Genomic DNA, 18,816 nt, shown 5'->3' with positions numbered 1-18,816 from the left:
ATGAAGTGTTGGGCCACGGTAAATGAAGTGTTGGGCCACGGTAAATGAAGTGTTGGGCCAAGGTAAATGAAGTGTTGGGCCACTTAAATGAAGTGTTGGGCCACATTAAATGAAGTGTTGGGCCACATTAAATGAAGTGTTGGGCCACTTAAATGAGGTCTTGGCCCACATTAAATGAAGTGTTGGCCCACCTTTAAATGAAGTGTTGGCCCACCTTTAAATGAAGTGTTGGCCCACCTTTAAATGAAGTGTTGGCCCACCTTTAAATGAAGTGCGGGGCCACGGTAAATGACTTGTCGGGCCACAGTAATTGTAAATGACTTGTCGGGCCACGTAAAATGAAGTGTCGGGCCACAGTAAATGACGTGTCAGGTCACATTAAGTGTAAATGAAGTGTCGGGCCATTTTAAATGACTTGTTGTTCCACTTTAAATGTAACTGAAGTGTCGGGCCACGTTAAATGCAAATGACGTGTCAGGCAACATTTAATGAGGTGTCGGGCCACAGTAAATGACGTGTCAGGTCACATTAAGTGTAAATGAAGTGTCGGGCCATTTTAAATGACTTGTCGTTCCACTTTAAATGTAACTGAAGTGTCGGGCCACGTTAAATGCAAATGACGTGTCAGGCAACATTTAATGAGGTGTCGGGCCACAGTAAATGACGTGTCAGGTCACATTAAGTGTAAATGAAGTGTCGGGCCATTTTAAATGACTTGTCGTTCCACTTTAAATGTAACTGAAGTGTCGGGCCACGTTAAATGCAAATGACGTGTCAGGCAACATTTAATGAGGTGTCGGGCCACAGTAAATGTCTTGACGGGCCACTTGAATGACTTGGGAGGTTCAGATTTATCCGGCAGGCCCTGACTTTGACACGTGTGCTCCCTCCGAGCAGCCCATCGACTTTGAGGTGACGCGCTCCTTCGTGCTGATGGTGGAGGCGGAGAACGAGGCCCCGCTGGCACGCGGCATCCATCAACCACGCCAGTCCACGGCCACCGTCTCCATCCGCATCCTGGACCTCAACGAGAGCCCGGAGTTCAGCCCCAACCCCAAACCCATCAAGCTGGACGAGGGCCTGCCCGCCGGATCCCTGCTGACCAGCTTCATGGCGCAGGACCCCGACCGCTTCATGAGACAGACCATCCGGTGAGAAGTCCACCTCCACGCTTTTTTGTGTCCCTATCAGTGATGAAGTCCTCCATTCTTCTGTACATTTCATTTATTGTCATTTGCTCTTCAAATACTGATGACTTCTACTAAACAGACCAAGTGTGCTGGTGCATCAACATTGTTCAATTAATTACACAACAATACAACACTTTCAAAATCTGTTTTTTTGGGGGTGGATTTACAATATTAATACTATTTATATTAATCATATTAACATCAATGATGTTAATATTATTATTATTAATAATCATTATTAATAATAACATATTATTATTACTACTATTATTTTCATAATAATAATGGTATTATTATAATAATAATAATATGGATAATTATATCTAACTTATTTCAAGATAAACCTTGTCAAAATATATCAAAACATTTGAGTGTCAAAAAAGCGCTGTGTAAATCTAATCTATTATTATTACTACAATTATTATTATTAATATTCTCATAATAAGAATATTATTATTATAATAATTGTACTAATATTATTAACAATATTACTAATATTAATATTATTAATAATATTATTATTAATAAGAATATTTATACTATTAATAGCATTAATAATGTCATTAACAATGTTCATATTATTAGTACTATTATTAATAATAATAATATTGACATCAATTATATCAATATTATTGGTAATAATTCTTATTAATAATATTATTTTTATTATGACAACTATTATTATTGTCATAATAATAGTATTATTATTCTAACATTGATAATCGTATTATTAATAATTATCGATAATATTAATAGTAATATTATTATTAATAATAATACTGTATTTTTATTATTAATAATTTATTATTGTTGTTAATAATCACAAAGATTTTAATATAAGCTTTGTGATTATATTATTATAATCACAAAGATTGTTATCAAGGCTTGGATCAGGCTTTTTTTATTGTTTTTTTTATTTCATTTATTCATTTATTTTGACATTTCATAAAAATGAAGCACAAGGTAGACAATACATAATAAAATAAATTAATAAAATGACATATTATACATAATGACATATTAGGGTTGTCTGTTCAACATCTTCCCGCTTGAAGCCAAACTACCGCCAGACGATGGATCCCCTGCTGTTTTTCTTGGGAATTAATTCTTCTTCCTTCATTTGTTACCAGATTCCCGCCTTCTTTCTCTCGTGTTACCACTCGCACCGCTCCGCTAGCATCACAGCTAACGTTGCCCATGCCGCTACCTCTCTGCTCAGCAAGGGCGTGTGACGTTGCACGCGCGACAGTATGTGACGTTTGTAAGAAGGTGCGCTTGTTTTACGTCTCTGTGAGAAGGAGAGGCAAGAAAGAGTGAGAAGAGCCTGTAGTGTAATGCCCGCAGCTAAAAGCAACTGCGTGAGAACTTATACTCCAATCCAGGGGTCAGCAACCTTTTTGAAAGCAAGAGCTACTTCTTGGGTACTGATTAATGCCAAGGGCTACCAGTTTGATACACACTTAAATAAATTGCCAGAAATAACCAATTTGCTCAATTTACCTTTAATAAATAAATCTATATATATAAAAAAATGGGTATTTCTGTCGTACATTTTTTTTCCTTTTACGGAAGATTTTTTGTAGGGAATAAATGATGAAAAAAACACTTAATTGAACGGTTTAAAAAAGGAGAAAACAGGAAAAAAAATGAAAATTAAATTCTGAAACATAGTTTATCGTCAATTTCGACTCTTTAAGATTCTAAATTCAACCGAAAAAAAGAAGAGAAAAACTAGCTCTTTTTGAAAAAATTAAAAAAAGAATTTATGGATCATCATTAGTAATTTTTACCTGATTAAGATTAATTTTAAAATTTTGATGACATGTTTTAAATAGGTTAAAATCCAATCTGCACTTTGTTAGAATATATAATAAATTGGACCAAGCTATATTTCTAACAAAGACAAATCATTATTTCTTCTAGATTCTCCGGAACAAATTTTTTAAAATAAATTCAAAAGACTCTGAAATAAGATTTAAATTTGATTCTCAAGATTTTCTAGATATGCCAGAATAATATTTTTGAATTTTAATCATAATAAGTTTGAAGAAATATTTCACAAATATTCTTCGTCGAAAAAACAGAAGCTAAAATGAAGAATTAAATTAAAATGTATTTATTTTTCTTTACAATAAAAAAAATACATTTACTTGAACATTGATTTAAATTGTCAGGAAAGAAGAGGAAGGAATTTAAAAGGTAAAAAGGTATGTGTTTAAAAATCCTAAAATCATTTTTAAGGTTGTATTTTTTTTGTCTAAAATTGTCTTTCTGAAAGTTATAAGAAGCAAAGTAAAAAAAATAAATGAATTTATTTAAACAAGTGAAGACCAAGTCTTTAAAATATTTTCTGGGATTTTCAAATTCTATTTGACTTTTGTCTCTCTTGAATTAAAAATGTCCAGCAAAAGCGAGACCAGCTTGCTAGTAAATAAATACAATTTAAAAAATAGAGGCAGCTCACTGGTAAGTGCTGCTATTTGAGCTATTTTGCAGCATAGCTCGGTTGGTAGAGTGGCCGTGCCAGCAACTTGAGGGTTGCAGGTTCGATTCCCGCTTGTGCCATCCTAGTTACTGCCGTTGTGTCCTTGGGCAAGGCACTTTACCCACCTGCTCCCAGTGCCACCCACACTGCTTTAAATGTTACTTAGATATTGGGTGTCACTATGTAAAGCACTTTGAGTCACTTGAGAAAAGCGCTATATAAATATAATTCACTTCACTTCACTTTTTTTTAGAACAGGCCAGCGGGCGACTCATCTGGTCCTTACGGGCGACCTGGTGCCCGTGGGCACCGAGTTGGTGACCCCTGCTCTGATGTCACCATATAGTCATTGTCTATATCGCACAGAGACAAACTTAAGATATATGGAGTATAGTCCATATGCTGCGATGAGGTGGCGACTTGTCCAGGGTGTACCCCGCCTTCCGCCCGATTGTAGCTGAGATAGGCGCCAGCGCCCCCCGCGACCCCAAAAGGGAATAAGCGGTAGAAAATGGATGGATGGATAGTCCATATGTCGCCCAGCTCTAAATGGGCAGTTAACAAAAAAAGAGTTGATGGGAAGGAAGGCAGGTTAATTACGAGCTCATCGTAGGGGGTCTCATATCCCCCCCCCCCCTCGATACAATCTCTCCGAGTTTCCCTCCTGGAGGCGTCGCTGGGAGATAAGAACTCTGGCTTTTTGTGCAAAGAGCGTTGAGGTTGGAGCGTGTGTGGCGTCCAGCGCTGATCCCAGGCCAGCTGCAGCCCGGCTTCCTCCTTTTTTGTTGTTGTTGGGGTTTTTATTCCCCTTCTAAATGGAGCGCTTCGACTTTTGTCGCCTAGCAACAGCCAACAGGGGCTCGGCAAAGTGGTGCGGGCGCAGGATTGTGCACGTTGATGCTTTGGTGTCCAGCTCTCTCTCTCTCCCAACTATGGAACACCAGGACTACTTTCACTTTCCTTTTTGAATCATCTCTTCCCGGCCTGCTTCTGGACGCTTTTTCTCCTGCTGCTCTCCGAGTGGCGCCGTAATGAGCAACATTAATATACAGTAGCGCAGTAGTCCTAAGTGTTCGTTAAAAACAAGGCATACCGTATTTCCTTGAATTGCCGCCGGGGCGTTAATTATTTTAAAACCTCTTCTCACTCCGGCGTTTACCAAAGGCATGCGGGTAAATTTAGGCCTGCGCTTATAAATTTGAGTGTGATGTAAGGATACCATCATGAAAAGCACATTTACTAAAAAAAAACGTTATTATGGTCTTACCTTTACTTATAAATGAAGTCCATGCGCAGCTCCTTCTGATCAAAAGCATCGATAACTTGTTTATAGAAGTCTTCCTTATTTTTCTTCAGACTGTATCTCACGGCACACTGGTGTGCCACGGCACAGTGGTTGAAAAACTGCTTTAGAGCACAGTTGCAATTTCCTGCCACTAAACCTGCAGAAAATAGTTTTTCACAGGTTTGGAGCACTCCAGAGCAGGTGCAAGAAGTTGTGTTTTCACCAGGGTTTTTGTTTTTCTGTCTTTCTTAGCAACATAATTAAAAACGTTGTGAACAGATTTAAAAAAACAAACAAACAACAAATACAACAATTCCTCTATTAACTACAAAGTGGAACACACCTCACTTCCTGCTTCCTGTTTCGTAAGTAAGAATAGTTGTAGTTATATTGTAAAACTTACAAACGTGGCTTGGAGTGATGGATGAAGACTCCTTTCAAGCCGGAACGCTATGGACGGTTTTACTTCCGGTTTAAGGCGCGAAAGGACGCAACTCCGTCCAAAAGACGTTTTACCGTATTTCCTTAAATTTCCGCCGGAGCGCTAATTAATTTAAAACCTCTTCTCACTCCGGCGTTTACCAAAGGCATGCGGTAAATTTAGGCCTGCGCTTAAAAATTTGAGTGTGATGTAAGGATACCATCATGAAAAAAGCACATTTAATAAAAAAAACGTTATTATGGTCTTACCTTTACTTATAAATGAAGTCCATGCGCAGCTCCTTCTGATCAAAAGCATCGATAACTTGTTTATAGAAGTCTTCCTTATCTTTCTTCAGACTGTATCTCACGGCACACTGGTGTGCCACAGCACAGTGGTTGAAAAACTGCTTTAGAGCACAGTTGCAACTACCTGCCACTAAACCTGCAGAAAATAGTTTTTCACAGGTTTGGAGCACTCCAGAGCAGGTGCAAGAAGTTGTGTTTTCACCAGGGTTTTTGTTTTTCTGTCTTTCTTAGCAACATAATTAAAAAAGTTATGAACAGATCTAAAAGAACAAACAAACAACAAATACAACAATTCCTCTATTAACTACAAAGTGGAACACACCTCACTTCCTGCTTCCTGATTCGTAAGTAAGAATAGTTGTAGTTATATTGTAAAACTTACAAACGTGGTTGGAGTGATGGATGAAGACTCCTTTCAAGCCGGAACGCTATGGACGGTTTTACTTCCGGTTTAAGGCGCGAAAGGACGCAACTCCGTCCAAAGGACATTTTACCGTATTTCCTTAAATTGCCGCCGGGGCGCTAATTAATTTAAAACCTCTTCTCACTCCGGCGTTTACCAAAGGCATGCGGTAAATTTAGGCCTGCGCTTAAAAATTTGAGTGTGATGTAAGGATACCATCATGAAAAAAGCACATTTAATAAAAAAAACGTTATTATGGTCTTACCTTTACTTATAAATGAAGTCCATGCGCAGCTCCTTCTGATCAAAAGCATCGATAACTTGTTTACAGAAGTCTTCCTTATCTTTCTTCAGACTGTATCTCACGGCACACTGGTGTGCCACAGCACAGTGGTTGAAAAACTGCTTTAGAGCACATTTGCAACTTCCTGCCACTAAACCTGCAGAAAATAGTTTTTCACAGGTTTGGAGCACTCCAGAGCAGGTGCAAGAAGTTGTGTTTTCACCAGGGTTTTTGTTTTTCCGTCTTTCTTAGCAACATAATTTAAAAAGTTATGAAAATATTTAAAAAACAAACAAACAACAAATACAACAATTCCTCTATTAACTACAAAGTGGAACACACCTCACTTCCTGCTTCCTGTTTCGTAAGTAAGAATAGTTGTAGTTATATTGTAAAACTTAACAAACGTGGCTTGGAGTGATGGATGAAGACTCCTTTCAAGCCGGAACGCTATGGACGGTTTTACTTCCGGTTTAAGGCGCAAAAGGACGCAACTCCGTCCAAAAGACGTTTTACCGTATTTCCTTAAATTTCCGCCGGGGCACTAATTAATTTAAAACCTCTTCTCACTCCGGCGTTTACCAAAGGCATGCGGTAAATTTAGGCCTGCGCTTAAAAATTTGAGTGTGATGTAAGGATACCATCATGAAAAAAGCACATTTAATAAAAAAAAACGTTATTATGGTCTTACCTTTACTTATAAATGAAGTCCATGCGCAGCTCCTTCTGATCAAAAGCATTGATAACTTGTTTATAGAAGTCTTCCTTATCTTTCTTCAGACTGTATCTCACGGCACACTGGTGTGCCACGGCACAGTGGTTGAAAAACTGCTTTAGAGCACAGTTTCAACTTCCTGCCACTAAACCTGCAGAAAATAGTTTTTCACAGGTTTGGAGCACTCCAGAGCAGGTGCAAGAAGTTGTGTTTTCACCAGGGTTTTTGTTTTTCCGTCTTTCTTAGCAACATAATTTAAAAAGTTATGAACAGATTTAAAAAACAAACAAACAACAAATACAACAATTCCTCTATTAACTACAAAGTGGAACACACCTCACTTCCTGCTTCCTGTTTCGTAAGTAAGAATAGTTGTAGTGATATTGTAAAACTTACAAACGTGGCTTGGAGTGATGGATGAAGACTCCTTTCAAGCCGGAACGCTATGGACGGTTTTACTTCCGGTTTAAGGCGCGAAAGGACGCAACTCCGTCCAAAAGACGTTTTACCGTATTTCCTTAAATTTCCGCCGGGGCGCTAATTAATTTAAAACCTCTTCTCACTCCGGCGTTTACCAAAGGCATGCGGTAAATTTAGGCCTGCGCTTAAAAATTTGAGTGTGATGTAAGGATACCATCATGAAAAAAGCACATTTAATAAAAAAAACGTTATTATGGTCTTACCTTTACTTATAAATGAAGTCCATGCGCAGCTCCTTCTGATCAAAAGCATCGATAACCTGTTTATAGAAGTCTTCCTTATCTTTCTTCAGACCGTATCTCACGGCACACTGGTGTGCCACGGCACAGTGGTTGAAAAACTGCTTTAGAGCACAGTTGCAACTTCCTGCCACTAAACCTGCAGAAAATAGTTTTTGACAGGTTTGGAGCACTCCAGAGCAGGTGCAAGAAGTTGTGTTTTCACCAGGGTTTTTGTTTTTCTGTCTTTCTTAGCAACATAATTTAAAAAGTTATGAACAGATTTAAAAAACAAACAAACAACAAATACAACAATTCCTCTATTAACTACAAAGTGGAACACACCTCACTTCCTGCTTCCTGTTTCGTAAGTAAGAATAGTTGTAGTTATATTGTAAAACTTACAAACGTGGCTTGGAGTGATGAAGACTCCTTTCAAGCCGGAACGCTATGGACGGTTTTACTTCCGGTTTAAGGCGCGAAAGGACGCAACTCCGTCCAAAGGACATTTTACCGTATTTCCTTAAATTGCCGCCGGGGCGCTAATTAATTTAAAACCTCTTCTCACTCCGGCGTTTACCAAAGGCATGCGGTAAATTTAGGCCTGCGCTTAAAAATTTGAGTGTGATGTAAGGATACCATCATGAAAAAAGCACATTTAATAAAAAAAACGTTATTATGGTCTTGCCTTTACTTATAAATGAAGTCCATGCACAGCTCCTTCTGATCAAAAGCATTGATAACTTGTTTATAGAAGTCTTCCTTATCTTTCTTCAGACTGTATCTCACGGCACACTGGTGTGCCACAGCACAGTGGTTGAAAAACTGCTTTAGAGCACAGTTACAACTTCCTGCCACTAAACCTGCAGAAAATAGTTTTTCACAGGTTTGGAGCACTCCAGAGCAGGTGCAAGAAGTTGTGTTTTCACCAGGGTTTTTCCGTCTTTCTTAGCAACATAATTAAAAAAGTTATGAACAGATTTAAAAAACAAACAAACAACAAATACAACAATTCCTCTATTAACTACAAAGTGGAACACACCTCACTTCCTGCTTCCTGATTCGTAAGTAAGAATAGTTGTAGTTATATTGTAAAACTTACAAACGTGGCTTGGAGTGATGGATGAAGACTCCTTTCAAGCCGGAACGCTATGGACGGTTTTACTTCCGGTTTAAGGCGCGAAAGGACGCAACTCCGTCCAAAAGACATTTTACCGTATTTCCTTAAATTGCCGCCGGGGGGCTAATTAATTTAAAACCTCTTCTCACTCCGGCGTTTACCAAAGGCATGCGGTAAATTTAGGCCTGCGCTTAAAAATTTGAGTGTGATGTAAGGATACCATCATGAAAAAAGCACATTTAATAAAAAAAACGTTATTATTGTCTTACCTTTACTTATAAATGAAGTCCATGCGCAGCTCCTTCTGATCAAAAGCATCGATAACTTGTTTATAGAAGTCTTCCTTATCTTTCTTCAGACTGTATCTCACGGCACACTGGTGTGCCACGGCACAGTGGTTGAAGAACTGCTTTAGAGCACAGTTGCAACTTCCTGCCACTAAACCTGCAGAAAATAGTTTTTGACAGGTTTGGAGCACTCCAGAGCAGGTGCAAGAAGTTGTGTTTTCACCAGGGTTTTTGTTTTTCTGTCTTTCTTAGCAACATAATTAAAAAAGTTATGAACAGATCTAAAAAAACAAACAAACAACAAATACAACAATTCCTCTATTAACTACAAAGTGGAACACACCTCACTTCCTGCTTCCTGTTTCGTAAGTAAGAATAGTTGTAGTTATATTGTAAAACTTACAAACGTGGCTTGGAGTGATGGATGAAGACTCCTTTCAAGCCGGAACGCTATGGACGGTTTTACTTCCGGTTTAAGGCGCGAAAGGACGCAACTCCGTCCAAAAGACATTTTACCGTATTTCCTTAAATTGCCGCCGGGCGGCTAATTAATTTAAAACCTCTTCTCACTCTGGCGTTTACCAAAGACATGCGGTAAAGGCAAGCATGCGCTAATTATTTTAAAACCTCTTCTCACTCCGGGTACATCATGTGGTACATTTAGGCCTGCACTTAAAAATTTGAGTGTGATGTAAGGATACCATCGTGAAAAGCGCATTTAATAATTTAAAAAAAACATTATTATGGTCTTACCTTTACTTATAAATGAAGTCCATGCGCAGCTCCTTCTAATCAAAATCATCGATAACTTGTTTATAGAAGTCTTCCTTATCTTTCTTCAGTTTTAAAAGTCTCTCTGTCTCGACGGAGATCTTCCTTTATTACCTCCCGCTTCCATTGAAAGTCCAGTTTAGAAAACAGTTTTATTTTAGATATGTCATCCTCCATGTTAAAAGTGCAAGCGAGAGGAAAACAATAAACGATCGCTGCTTGTTGTCACTTCTTCTGCAGCCGAGTAGTCGCAAGAAGGATCACTAGCGCCCTCTACCACCGGGAGGCGGGAGTCATTTAATGACTCATATTTGACACACGCAGCTACGGTATATTAATAAAACATAGCTGCTTACTGTTCTTTTTAGCATATTCAATAGCTTGGACCTTAAATCCTACTGAATAGCTCTTACTCTTCTTCCCTTTATGCGACTTCGAATGATTGAAATCAGCCTCCTCCATTTTGAAATTGATGACCGGTGAAGTGTCACTCGTGACGTGACGAGTTTGACCCGGTGGAAATTCTAGACATTCGCTAATAAAAATAATATTTTGTGGAAGTAATTTTAAGACATTATCTACACCAGGGATGCCAAACTGGTTTTCATCGAATGCCACGTAAGTGTGGAAAGTGTTTTGCATTTTTCCCATCTGCACTGTAATAGATATAAGTGGGTGTCATTTTTTTTTTTTTTTAAGTAATATCCACAATATTCAGCGAGCATGTTATGTGCGACCATGTGTTTATGGTAGTTGAGTTTTTTTTTGCCCCATGACTAGGGAAGGTTGTTTGGATTGTGTTGTATATGTAAATGCTGTGCTATTATTTTAAATAACTTTCAAGGGTCATTGATCGGATTTATTGACATGGTCTACAACAGGGATGTCAAAGTGGTTTTCATTGAGGACTACATGATACGTTTGGAGAGTGTTTTGTCCCATCTGCACAATTTAGATTTTTTTTTTTTCATAAGATCCACAATAATATCCCGACGCTGTGGTCCGATCCAGGTACTCCAAACTGTACGACCCCGCCAACTGGTTGGAGATTGACTCGGTCAACGGTCGGATCTCCACCATCGCCGTCCTGGACCGCGAGTCCCCGTACGTCAAGAACAACCTCTACAACGTCACCTTCATGGCCTCCGACAACGGTGAGACTTTCAACAAGGCTCAGGTTTCTTTGTTTTCTGACACACTCGGCAAGCCACCGTCAACGCCGATATCGATGTTAATCTGATACGATATCAGCAGGAATCAAACATACGCTATCAAGATACAGGAGGTATGGACAAACTTATGATAGACTTTTAAGTTGAAACTTGAGTTAATCAGAAACTGTTGTTTAGTCACTGAAAGACAAAAAAGCAAAACAGGAAGTGGAACCAAAATAAGAGCTTTAGACAGGAACACTAAAAACAGGAAAACTATTCCTCAACTGTAATGAAAGTGTGTTTAACTAAAATAAGGTTTTTCACCAAAAAAAATTCATGTAAAGAACTCTAAACTCTATAAAATAAAATAAAAAGGATCACAAAAGTATTTTTCAAGTTTAAAATAAATTAAATTAAATCACCCGTTTTTGTATTTTAGTGAAGTTGTTTAAAAAAAGGTAAACATACTAGATCAGGGGTCACCCAAGAGCTACGTCTTGGGTACTGATTAATGCAAAGGGCTACCAGTTTGATACACACTTAAATAAATTGCCAGAAATAGCCAATTTGCTCAATTTACCTTTAACTCTATGTTATTATTAATAATTAATGATATTTATCTTTATGGAAACACTGATCATCTTAATGATTTCTCACAATAAATATATCTTTTTGATGACATGTTTTAAATAGTTTAAAATTCAATCTGCACTTTGTTAGAATATATAACAAATTGGACCAAGCTATATTTCTAACAAAGACAAATCATTAGTTCTTCTAAATTTTCCAGAACAAAAATTTTAAAAGAAATTCAAAAGACTTTGAAATAAGATTTAAGTTTGATTTTACAGATTTTCTAGATTTGCCAGAATATTTTTTGGAATTTTAATCATAAGTTTGAATAAATATTCCACAAATATTCTTCATTGAAAAAACTGAAGAATTAAATTAAAATGTATTTATTATTCTTTACAATAAAAAAAATGAATTTACTTGAACATTGATTTAAATTGTCAGGAAAGAAGGGAAATTAATTTGAAAGGTAAAAAGATATATGTGTTTAAAAATCATAAAATCATTTTTAAGGTTGTATTTTTTCTCAAAAATTGTCTTTCTGAAAGTTATAAGAAGCAAAGTAAAAAAAAAAAATGAATTTATTCAAACAAGTGAAGACCAAGTCTTTCAAATTTTTTCTGGGATTTTCAAATTCTATTTGAGTTTTGTCTCTCTTAGAATTAAAAATGTCCAGCAAAGCGAGACCAGCTTGCTAGTAAATAAATACAATTTAAAAAATAGAGGCAGCTCACTGGTAAGTGCTGCTATTTGAGCTATTTTTAGAACAGGCCAGCGGGCGACTCATCTGGTCCTTACGGGCGACCTGGTGCCCGTGGGAACCGTGTTGGTGACCCCTGCTCTAGTCTTTAGGCTACTAGGAGCTAGCAGCTACACAACAGCTAAGTACACAACAGCACACAAGCTAGACATAAATAATAAATAAAGTTCAATGTCATTAATTGAACACTATTTCAGTGGAAAAGAGCACATTTGTCAATAACAACAAGTATCAAATAATTAAAGTTGCACACTATCCGCATCCTCAGTAATGACTTATTTTGGCTACAATGCAAAAAGTCGCCACAATAATTAGGCAGTGCAAAAAATAAAATAAATAAATAAGATTACCACTCCCCTTCAACTTAAAGACAGAACGCGTCCATTCCAGATAGGTTAGTGTTTTTCAAAAGTTGTTTTGGGACACCACTAGTCAAAAGTCCGGTTTTGTACTCGCAAAACGTCATCTTGTCAAATGTCAAGTGTGACTCCAGATTGAATGATGCGGACAGGTTTGTGACCGGATACTTTCTAATACGTGATATCATTCTTTTTGAATCAGTCCATGATGTGCAGTATCATGTCTCCAAGGGCTTCGCCAACAACAAAAAGTGAGATTGTATTCGTTAAAACAGTCAATATTTATCAACATAGACAGAAAAGTAACAACAGAGAACCGGTATCGAATTCCCAGGTACTTTGGAATCGGTACCGTATCGGTTCAAATGTGTATTATTGAGGTGATCATTATGATAAAGCAGCTTATATTGCAATCACTAACTGTTGAATAGACACTTGGGTTGTCCCGATAACAATATTTTGGTACCAATACCAAAATGTATTTTGATACTTTTCTAAAAAAAATTAAAAAAATGGGACCATAAAAAATGACTTTATTTGAACAGAAAAATGTTAGTGTACATGAAACATATGTTTATTATTGTCATTTAGTCCTTCAATAAAATGTTGAACATACTAGACAACTTGTCTTTTAGTAGTAAGTAAACAAACAAAGACTCCTAATTAGTCTTTAGTAACATATTGTGTCATTTATACACATATTATTTTGTACACATTATTAAGGACAAACTGTAAAAAATTAATTATTAATCTACTTGTTCATTTACTGTTAATATCTGCTAATTTTCTGTTTCAACATGTTCTATCTACACTTCTGTTAAAATGTAATAATCACTTATTCTTCTCTCCTTTGATACTTTACATTAGTTTTGGATGATACCACAAATTTGGGTATCGATCCGATACCAAGTAGTTTCAGGATCATACAATAAAATATAATACCTAATACACCAGTAATAATATGGTCAAAATTACTGATGTAAAGGGTAGGTGTCATGTTCTATCTACACTTCTGTTAAAATGTAATAATCACTTATTCTTCTCTTCTTTGATACTTGACATTCGTTTTGGACGATACCCCACATTTAGGTATTGATCCGATACCAAGTAGTTGCAGGATCATATAATAAAATATAATACCTAGTACACCAGTAATAATATGGTCAAAATTACTGATGTAAAGGGTAGGTGTCGTGCTGTTTTCTGTTTCAACATGTTCTATCTACACTTCTGTTAAAATGTAATAATCACTTATTCTTCTCTTCTTTGATACTTGACATTAGTTTTGCATGATACCACACATTTAGGTATCAATCCGATACCAAGTAGTTGCAGGATCATATAATAAATAAAATATAATACCTAATACACCAGTAATAATATGGTCAAAAGTACTGATGTAAAGGGTAGGTGTTGTGCTGTTTTCTGTTTCAACATGTTCTATCTACACTTCTGTTAAAATGTAATAATCACTTATTCTTCTCTTCTTTGATACTTGACATTAGTTTTGCATGATACCACAGATTTAGGTATCAATCCGATACCAAGTAGTTTCAGGATCATACAATAAAATATAATACCTAATACACCAGTAATAATATGGTCAAAATTACTGATGTAAAGGGTAGGTGTCATGTTCTATCTACACTTCTGTTAAAATGTAATAATCACTTATTCTTCTCTTCTTTGATGCTTGACATTAGTTTTGGATGATACCACACATTTAGGTATCGATCCGATACCAAGTAGTTGCAGGATCATATAATAAAATATAATACCTAATACACCAGTAATAATATGGTCAAAATTACTGATGTAAAGGGAAGGTGTCATGCTGTTTTCTGTTTCAACATGTTCTATCTACACTTCTGTTAAAATGTAATAATCACTTATTCTTCTCTTCTTTGATACTTGACATTAGTTTTGGATGATACCACAAATTTGGGTATCGATCCGATACCAAGTAGTTTCAGGATCATACAATAAAATATAATACCTAATACACCAGTAATAATATGGTCAAAATTACTGATGTAAAGGGTAGGTGTCATGTTCTATCTACACTTCTGTTAAAATGTAATAATCACTTATTCTTCTCTTCTTTGATACTTGACATTCGTTTTGGACGATACCCCACATTTAGGTATTGATCCGATACCAAGTAGTTGCAGGATCATATAATAAAATATAATACCTAGTACACCAGTAATAATATGGTCAAAATTACTGATGTAAAGGGTAGGTGTCGTGCTGTTTTCTGTTTCAACATGTTCTATCTACACTTCTGTTAAAATGTAATAATCACTTATTCTTCTCTTCTTTGATACTTGACATTAGTTTTGCATGATACCACACATTTAGGTATCAATCCGATACCAAGTAGTTGCAGGATCATATAATAAATAAAATATAATACCTAATACACCAGTAATAATATGGTCAAAAGTACTGATGTAAAGGGTAGGTGTTGTGCTGTTTTCTGTTTCAACATGTTCTATCTACACTTCTGTTAAAATGTAATAATCACTTATTCTTCTCTTCTTTGATACTTGACATTAGTTTTGCATGATACCACAGATTTAGGTATCAATCCGATACCAAGTAGTTTCAGGATCATACAATAAAATATAATACCTAATACACCAGTAATAATATGGTCAAAATTACTGATGTAAAGGGCAGGTGTCATGTTCTATCTACACTTCTGTTAAAATGTAATAATCACTTATTCTTCTCTTCTTTGATGCTTGACATTAGTTTTGGATGATACCACACATTTAGGTATCGATCCGATACCAAGTAGTTGCAGGATCATATAATAAAATATAATACCTAATACACCAGTAATAATATGGTCAAAATTACTGATGTAAAGGGCAGGTGTCATGTTCTATCTACACTTCTGTTAAAATGTAATAATCACTTATTCTTCTCTTCTTTGATGCTTGACATTAGTTTTGGATGATACCACACATTTAGGTATCGATCCGATACCAAGTAGTTGCAGGATCATATAATAAAATATAATACCTAATACACCAGTAATAATATGGTCAAAATTACTGATGTAAAGGGAAGGTGTCATGCTGTTTTCTGTTTCAACATGTTCTATCTACACTTCTGTTAAAATGTAATAATCACTTATTCTTCTCTTCTTTGATACTTGACATTAGTTTTGCATGATACCACACATTTAGGTATCGATCCGATACCAAGTAGTTCAGGGATCATACAATAAAATATAATACCTAATACACCAGTAATAATATGGTCAAAATTACTGATGTAAAGGGTAGGTGTCATGTTCTATCTACACTTCTGTTAAAATGTAATAATCACTTATTCTTCTCTTCTTTGATGCTTGACATTCGTTTTGGACGATACCCCACATTTAGGTATTGATCCGATACCAAGTAGTTGCAGGATCATATAATAAAATATAATACCTAATACACCAGTAATAATATGGTCAAAATTACTGATGTAAAGGGTAGGTGTCGTGCTGTTTTCTGTTTCAACATGTTCTATCTACACTTCTGTTAAAATGTAATAATCACTTATTCTTCTCTTCTTTGATACTTGACATTAGTTTTGCATGATACCACAGATTTAGGTATCAATCCGATACCAAGTAGTTGCAGGATCATACAATAAAATATAATACCTAACACACCAGTAATAATATGGTCAAAATTACTGATGTAAAAGGTAGGTGTCATGTTCCATCTACACTTCTGTTAAAATGTAATAATCACTTATACTTCTCTTCTTTGATACTTGACATTAATTTTGGATGATACCACACATTTAGGTATCAATCTGATACCAAGTAGTTTCAGGATCATACAATAAAATATAATACCTAACACACTAGTAATAATATGGTCAAAATTACTGATGTAAAGGGTAGGTGTCATGTTCTATCTACACTTCTGTTAAAATGTAATAATCACTTATTCTTCTCTTCTTTGATACTTGACATTAGTTTTGCATGATACCACAGATTTAGGTATCAATCCGATACCAAGTAGTTTCAGGATCATACAATAAAATATAATACCTAATACACCAGTAATAATATGGTCAAAATTACTGATGTAAAGGGTAGGTGTCATGTTCTATCTACACTTCTGTTAAAATGTAATAATCACTTATTCTTCTCTTCTTTGATGCTTGACATTCGTTTTGGACGATACCCCACATTTAGGTATTGATCCGATACCAAGTAGTTGCAGGATCATATAATAAAATATAATACCTAATACACCAGTAATAATATGGTCAAAATTACTGATGTAAAGGGTAGGTGTCGTGCTGTTTTCTGTTTCAACATGTTCTATCTACACTTCTGTTAAAATGTAATAATCACTTATTCTTCTCTTCTTTGATACTTGACATTAGTTTTGCATGATACCACACATTTAGGTATCAATCCGATACCGAGTAGTTGCAGGATCATATAATAAATAAAATATAATACCTAATACACCAGTAATAATATGGTCAAAATTACTGATGTAAAGGGTAGGTGTCATGTTCTATCTACACTTCTGTTAAAATGTAATAATCACTTATTCTTCTCTTCTTTGATACTTGACATTAGTTTTGCATGATACCACAGATTTAGGTATCAATCCGATACCAAGTAGTTGCAGGATCATACAATAAAATATAATACCTAACACACTAGTAATAATATGGTCAAAATTACTGATGTAAAGGGTAGGTGTCATGTTCTATCTACACTTCTGTTAAAATGTAATAATCACTTATTCTTCTCTTCTTTGATACTTGACATTAGTTTTGGACGATACCACACATTTATGTATCGATCCGATACCAAGTAGTTGCAGGATCATATAATAAAATGTAATACCTAACACACCAGTAATAATATGGTCAAAATTACTGATGTAAAGGGTAGGTGTCATGTTCTATCTACACTTCTGTTAAAATGTAATAATCACTTATTCTTCTCTTCTTTGATACCTGACATTAGTTTTGGACGATACCACACATTTATGTATCGATCCGATACCAAGTAGTTGCAGGATCATATAATAAAATGTAATACCTAACACACCAGTAATAATATGGTCAAAATTACTGATGTAAAGGGTAGGTGTCGTGCTGTTTTCTGTTTCAACATGTTCTATCTACACTTCTGTTAAAATGTAATAATCACTTATTCTTCTCTTCTTTGATACTTAGTTTTGGACGATACCGATACCAAGTAGTTACAGGCTCGTACATTGGTCATATTCACAGTCCTCATGTGTCCAGGGACAGATTTGCTGACTTTATAAACATAATACGAATTTTAAAAACGGAAAAAATATTTTGTGACATTAAAAAAATATCTATGTAATCAGAGTAATATCGACTTCATATGCTGTTGTACTTGGTATCATTACAGTGGATGTCAGGTGGAGATCCGCCCATTGTGTTTGTTTATATTATGACGCCAATGAGCTATTGTGTCCTCCGACGGTGTGTAGTGAAGCATGTATAGCTATTCCTCGTCCTCCAGTGATAATGGTACATGTAAGAATTGTACTTTATTTGTCGCCATGGAGGCCAGGATTAGTGATTTAGAAGTAGCTAATACACTGACAACTGCAATTTTTACGCCAAAATGAGTCCATTCTCCCTTTTCTGTCTACACGCTGTCTGCTTGTAAGTACTCTGTGTGTGTGTGTGCACTGCCGAACACGCTCCTCTGCTCATAAATCCAGCAATATCACCACGAAACGACGCACTTTAATGGCTGTGAATTAAAAAAAAACAGGGGGTAGGGACCGGTACTTTTTTAGAGGCGGTATAGTACGGAATATGATTCATTATGATGGAAAGTGCGCCACCGTACGTGTTTTGTGAGGAAAAGGCAGAACGGAGTGTGCAGCGTACTCCTCAAAAGATGAAACCGCGACAAAGCCACCGTTTGTTCCCGACCGTGGCTTCCCTTCCAGATGTTTCTCGCTCCAAATCCTCCCTTCTTAGCGGA

General features: G+C 36.1%; 1 protein-coding gene across 2 annotated transcripts in view; it reads left to right on the top strand.

The window, feature by feature from the left end:
• The window catches only part of LOC133543951 (cadherin-2-like), a 210,927-nt gene that overhangs the window by 146,081 nt on the left and 46,030 nt on the right, over positions 1–18,816 (top strand). For both annotated transcript variants that reach the window (XM_061888891.1, XM_061888890.1), the window contains exons 10-11: positions 898–1,151; positions 10,978–11,120. In XM_061888891.1, coding sequence (XP_061744875.1) covers positions 898–1,151; positions 10,978–11,120 — 397 coding nt within the window. The remainder of the gene's footprint in view (positions 1–897; positions 1,152–10,977; positions 11,121–18,816) is intronic.

This window comes from Nerophis ophidion, linkage group LG26, assembly GCF_033978795.1.
Source record: "Nerophis ophidion isolate RoL-2023_Sa linkage group LG26, RoL_Noph_v1.0, whole genome shotgun sequence".
Classification (NCBI taxonomy): domain Eukaryota; kingdom Metazoa; phylum Chordata; class Actinopteri; order Syngnathiformes; family Syngnathidae; genus Nerophis; species Nerophis ophidion.
Note: the sequence above shows the minus strand (reverse complement) of the source record. Positions and strands in the feature narration are given on the sequence as shown.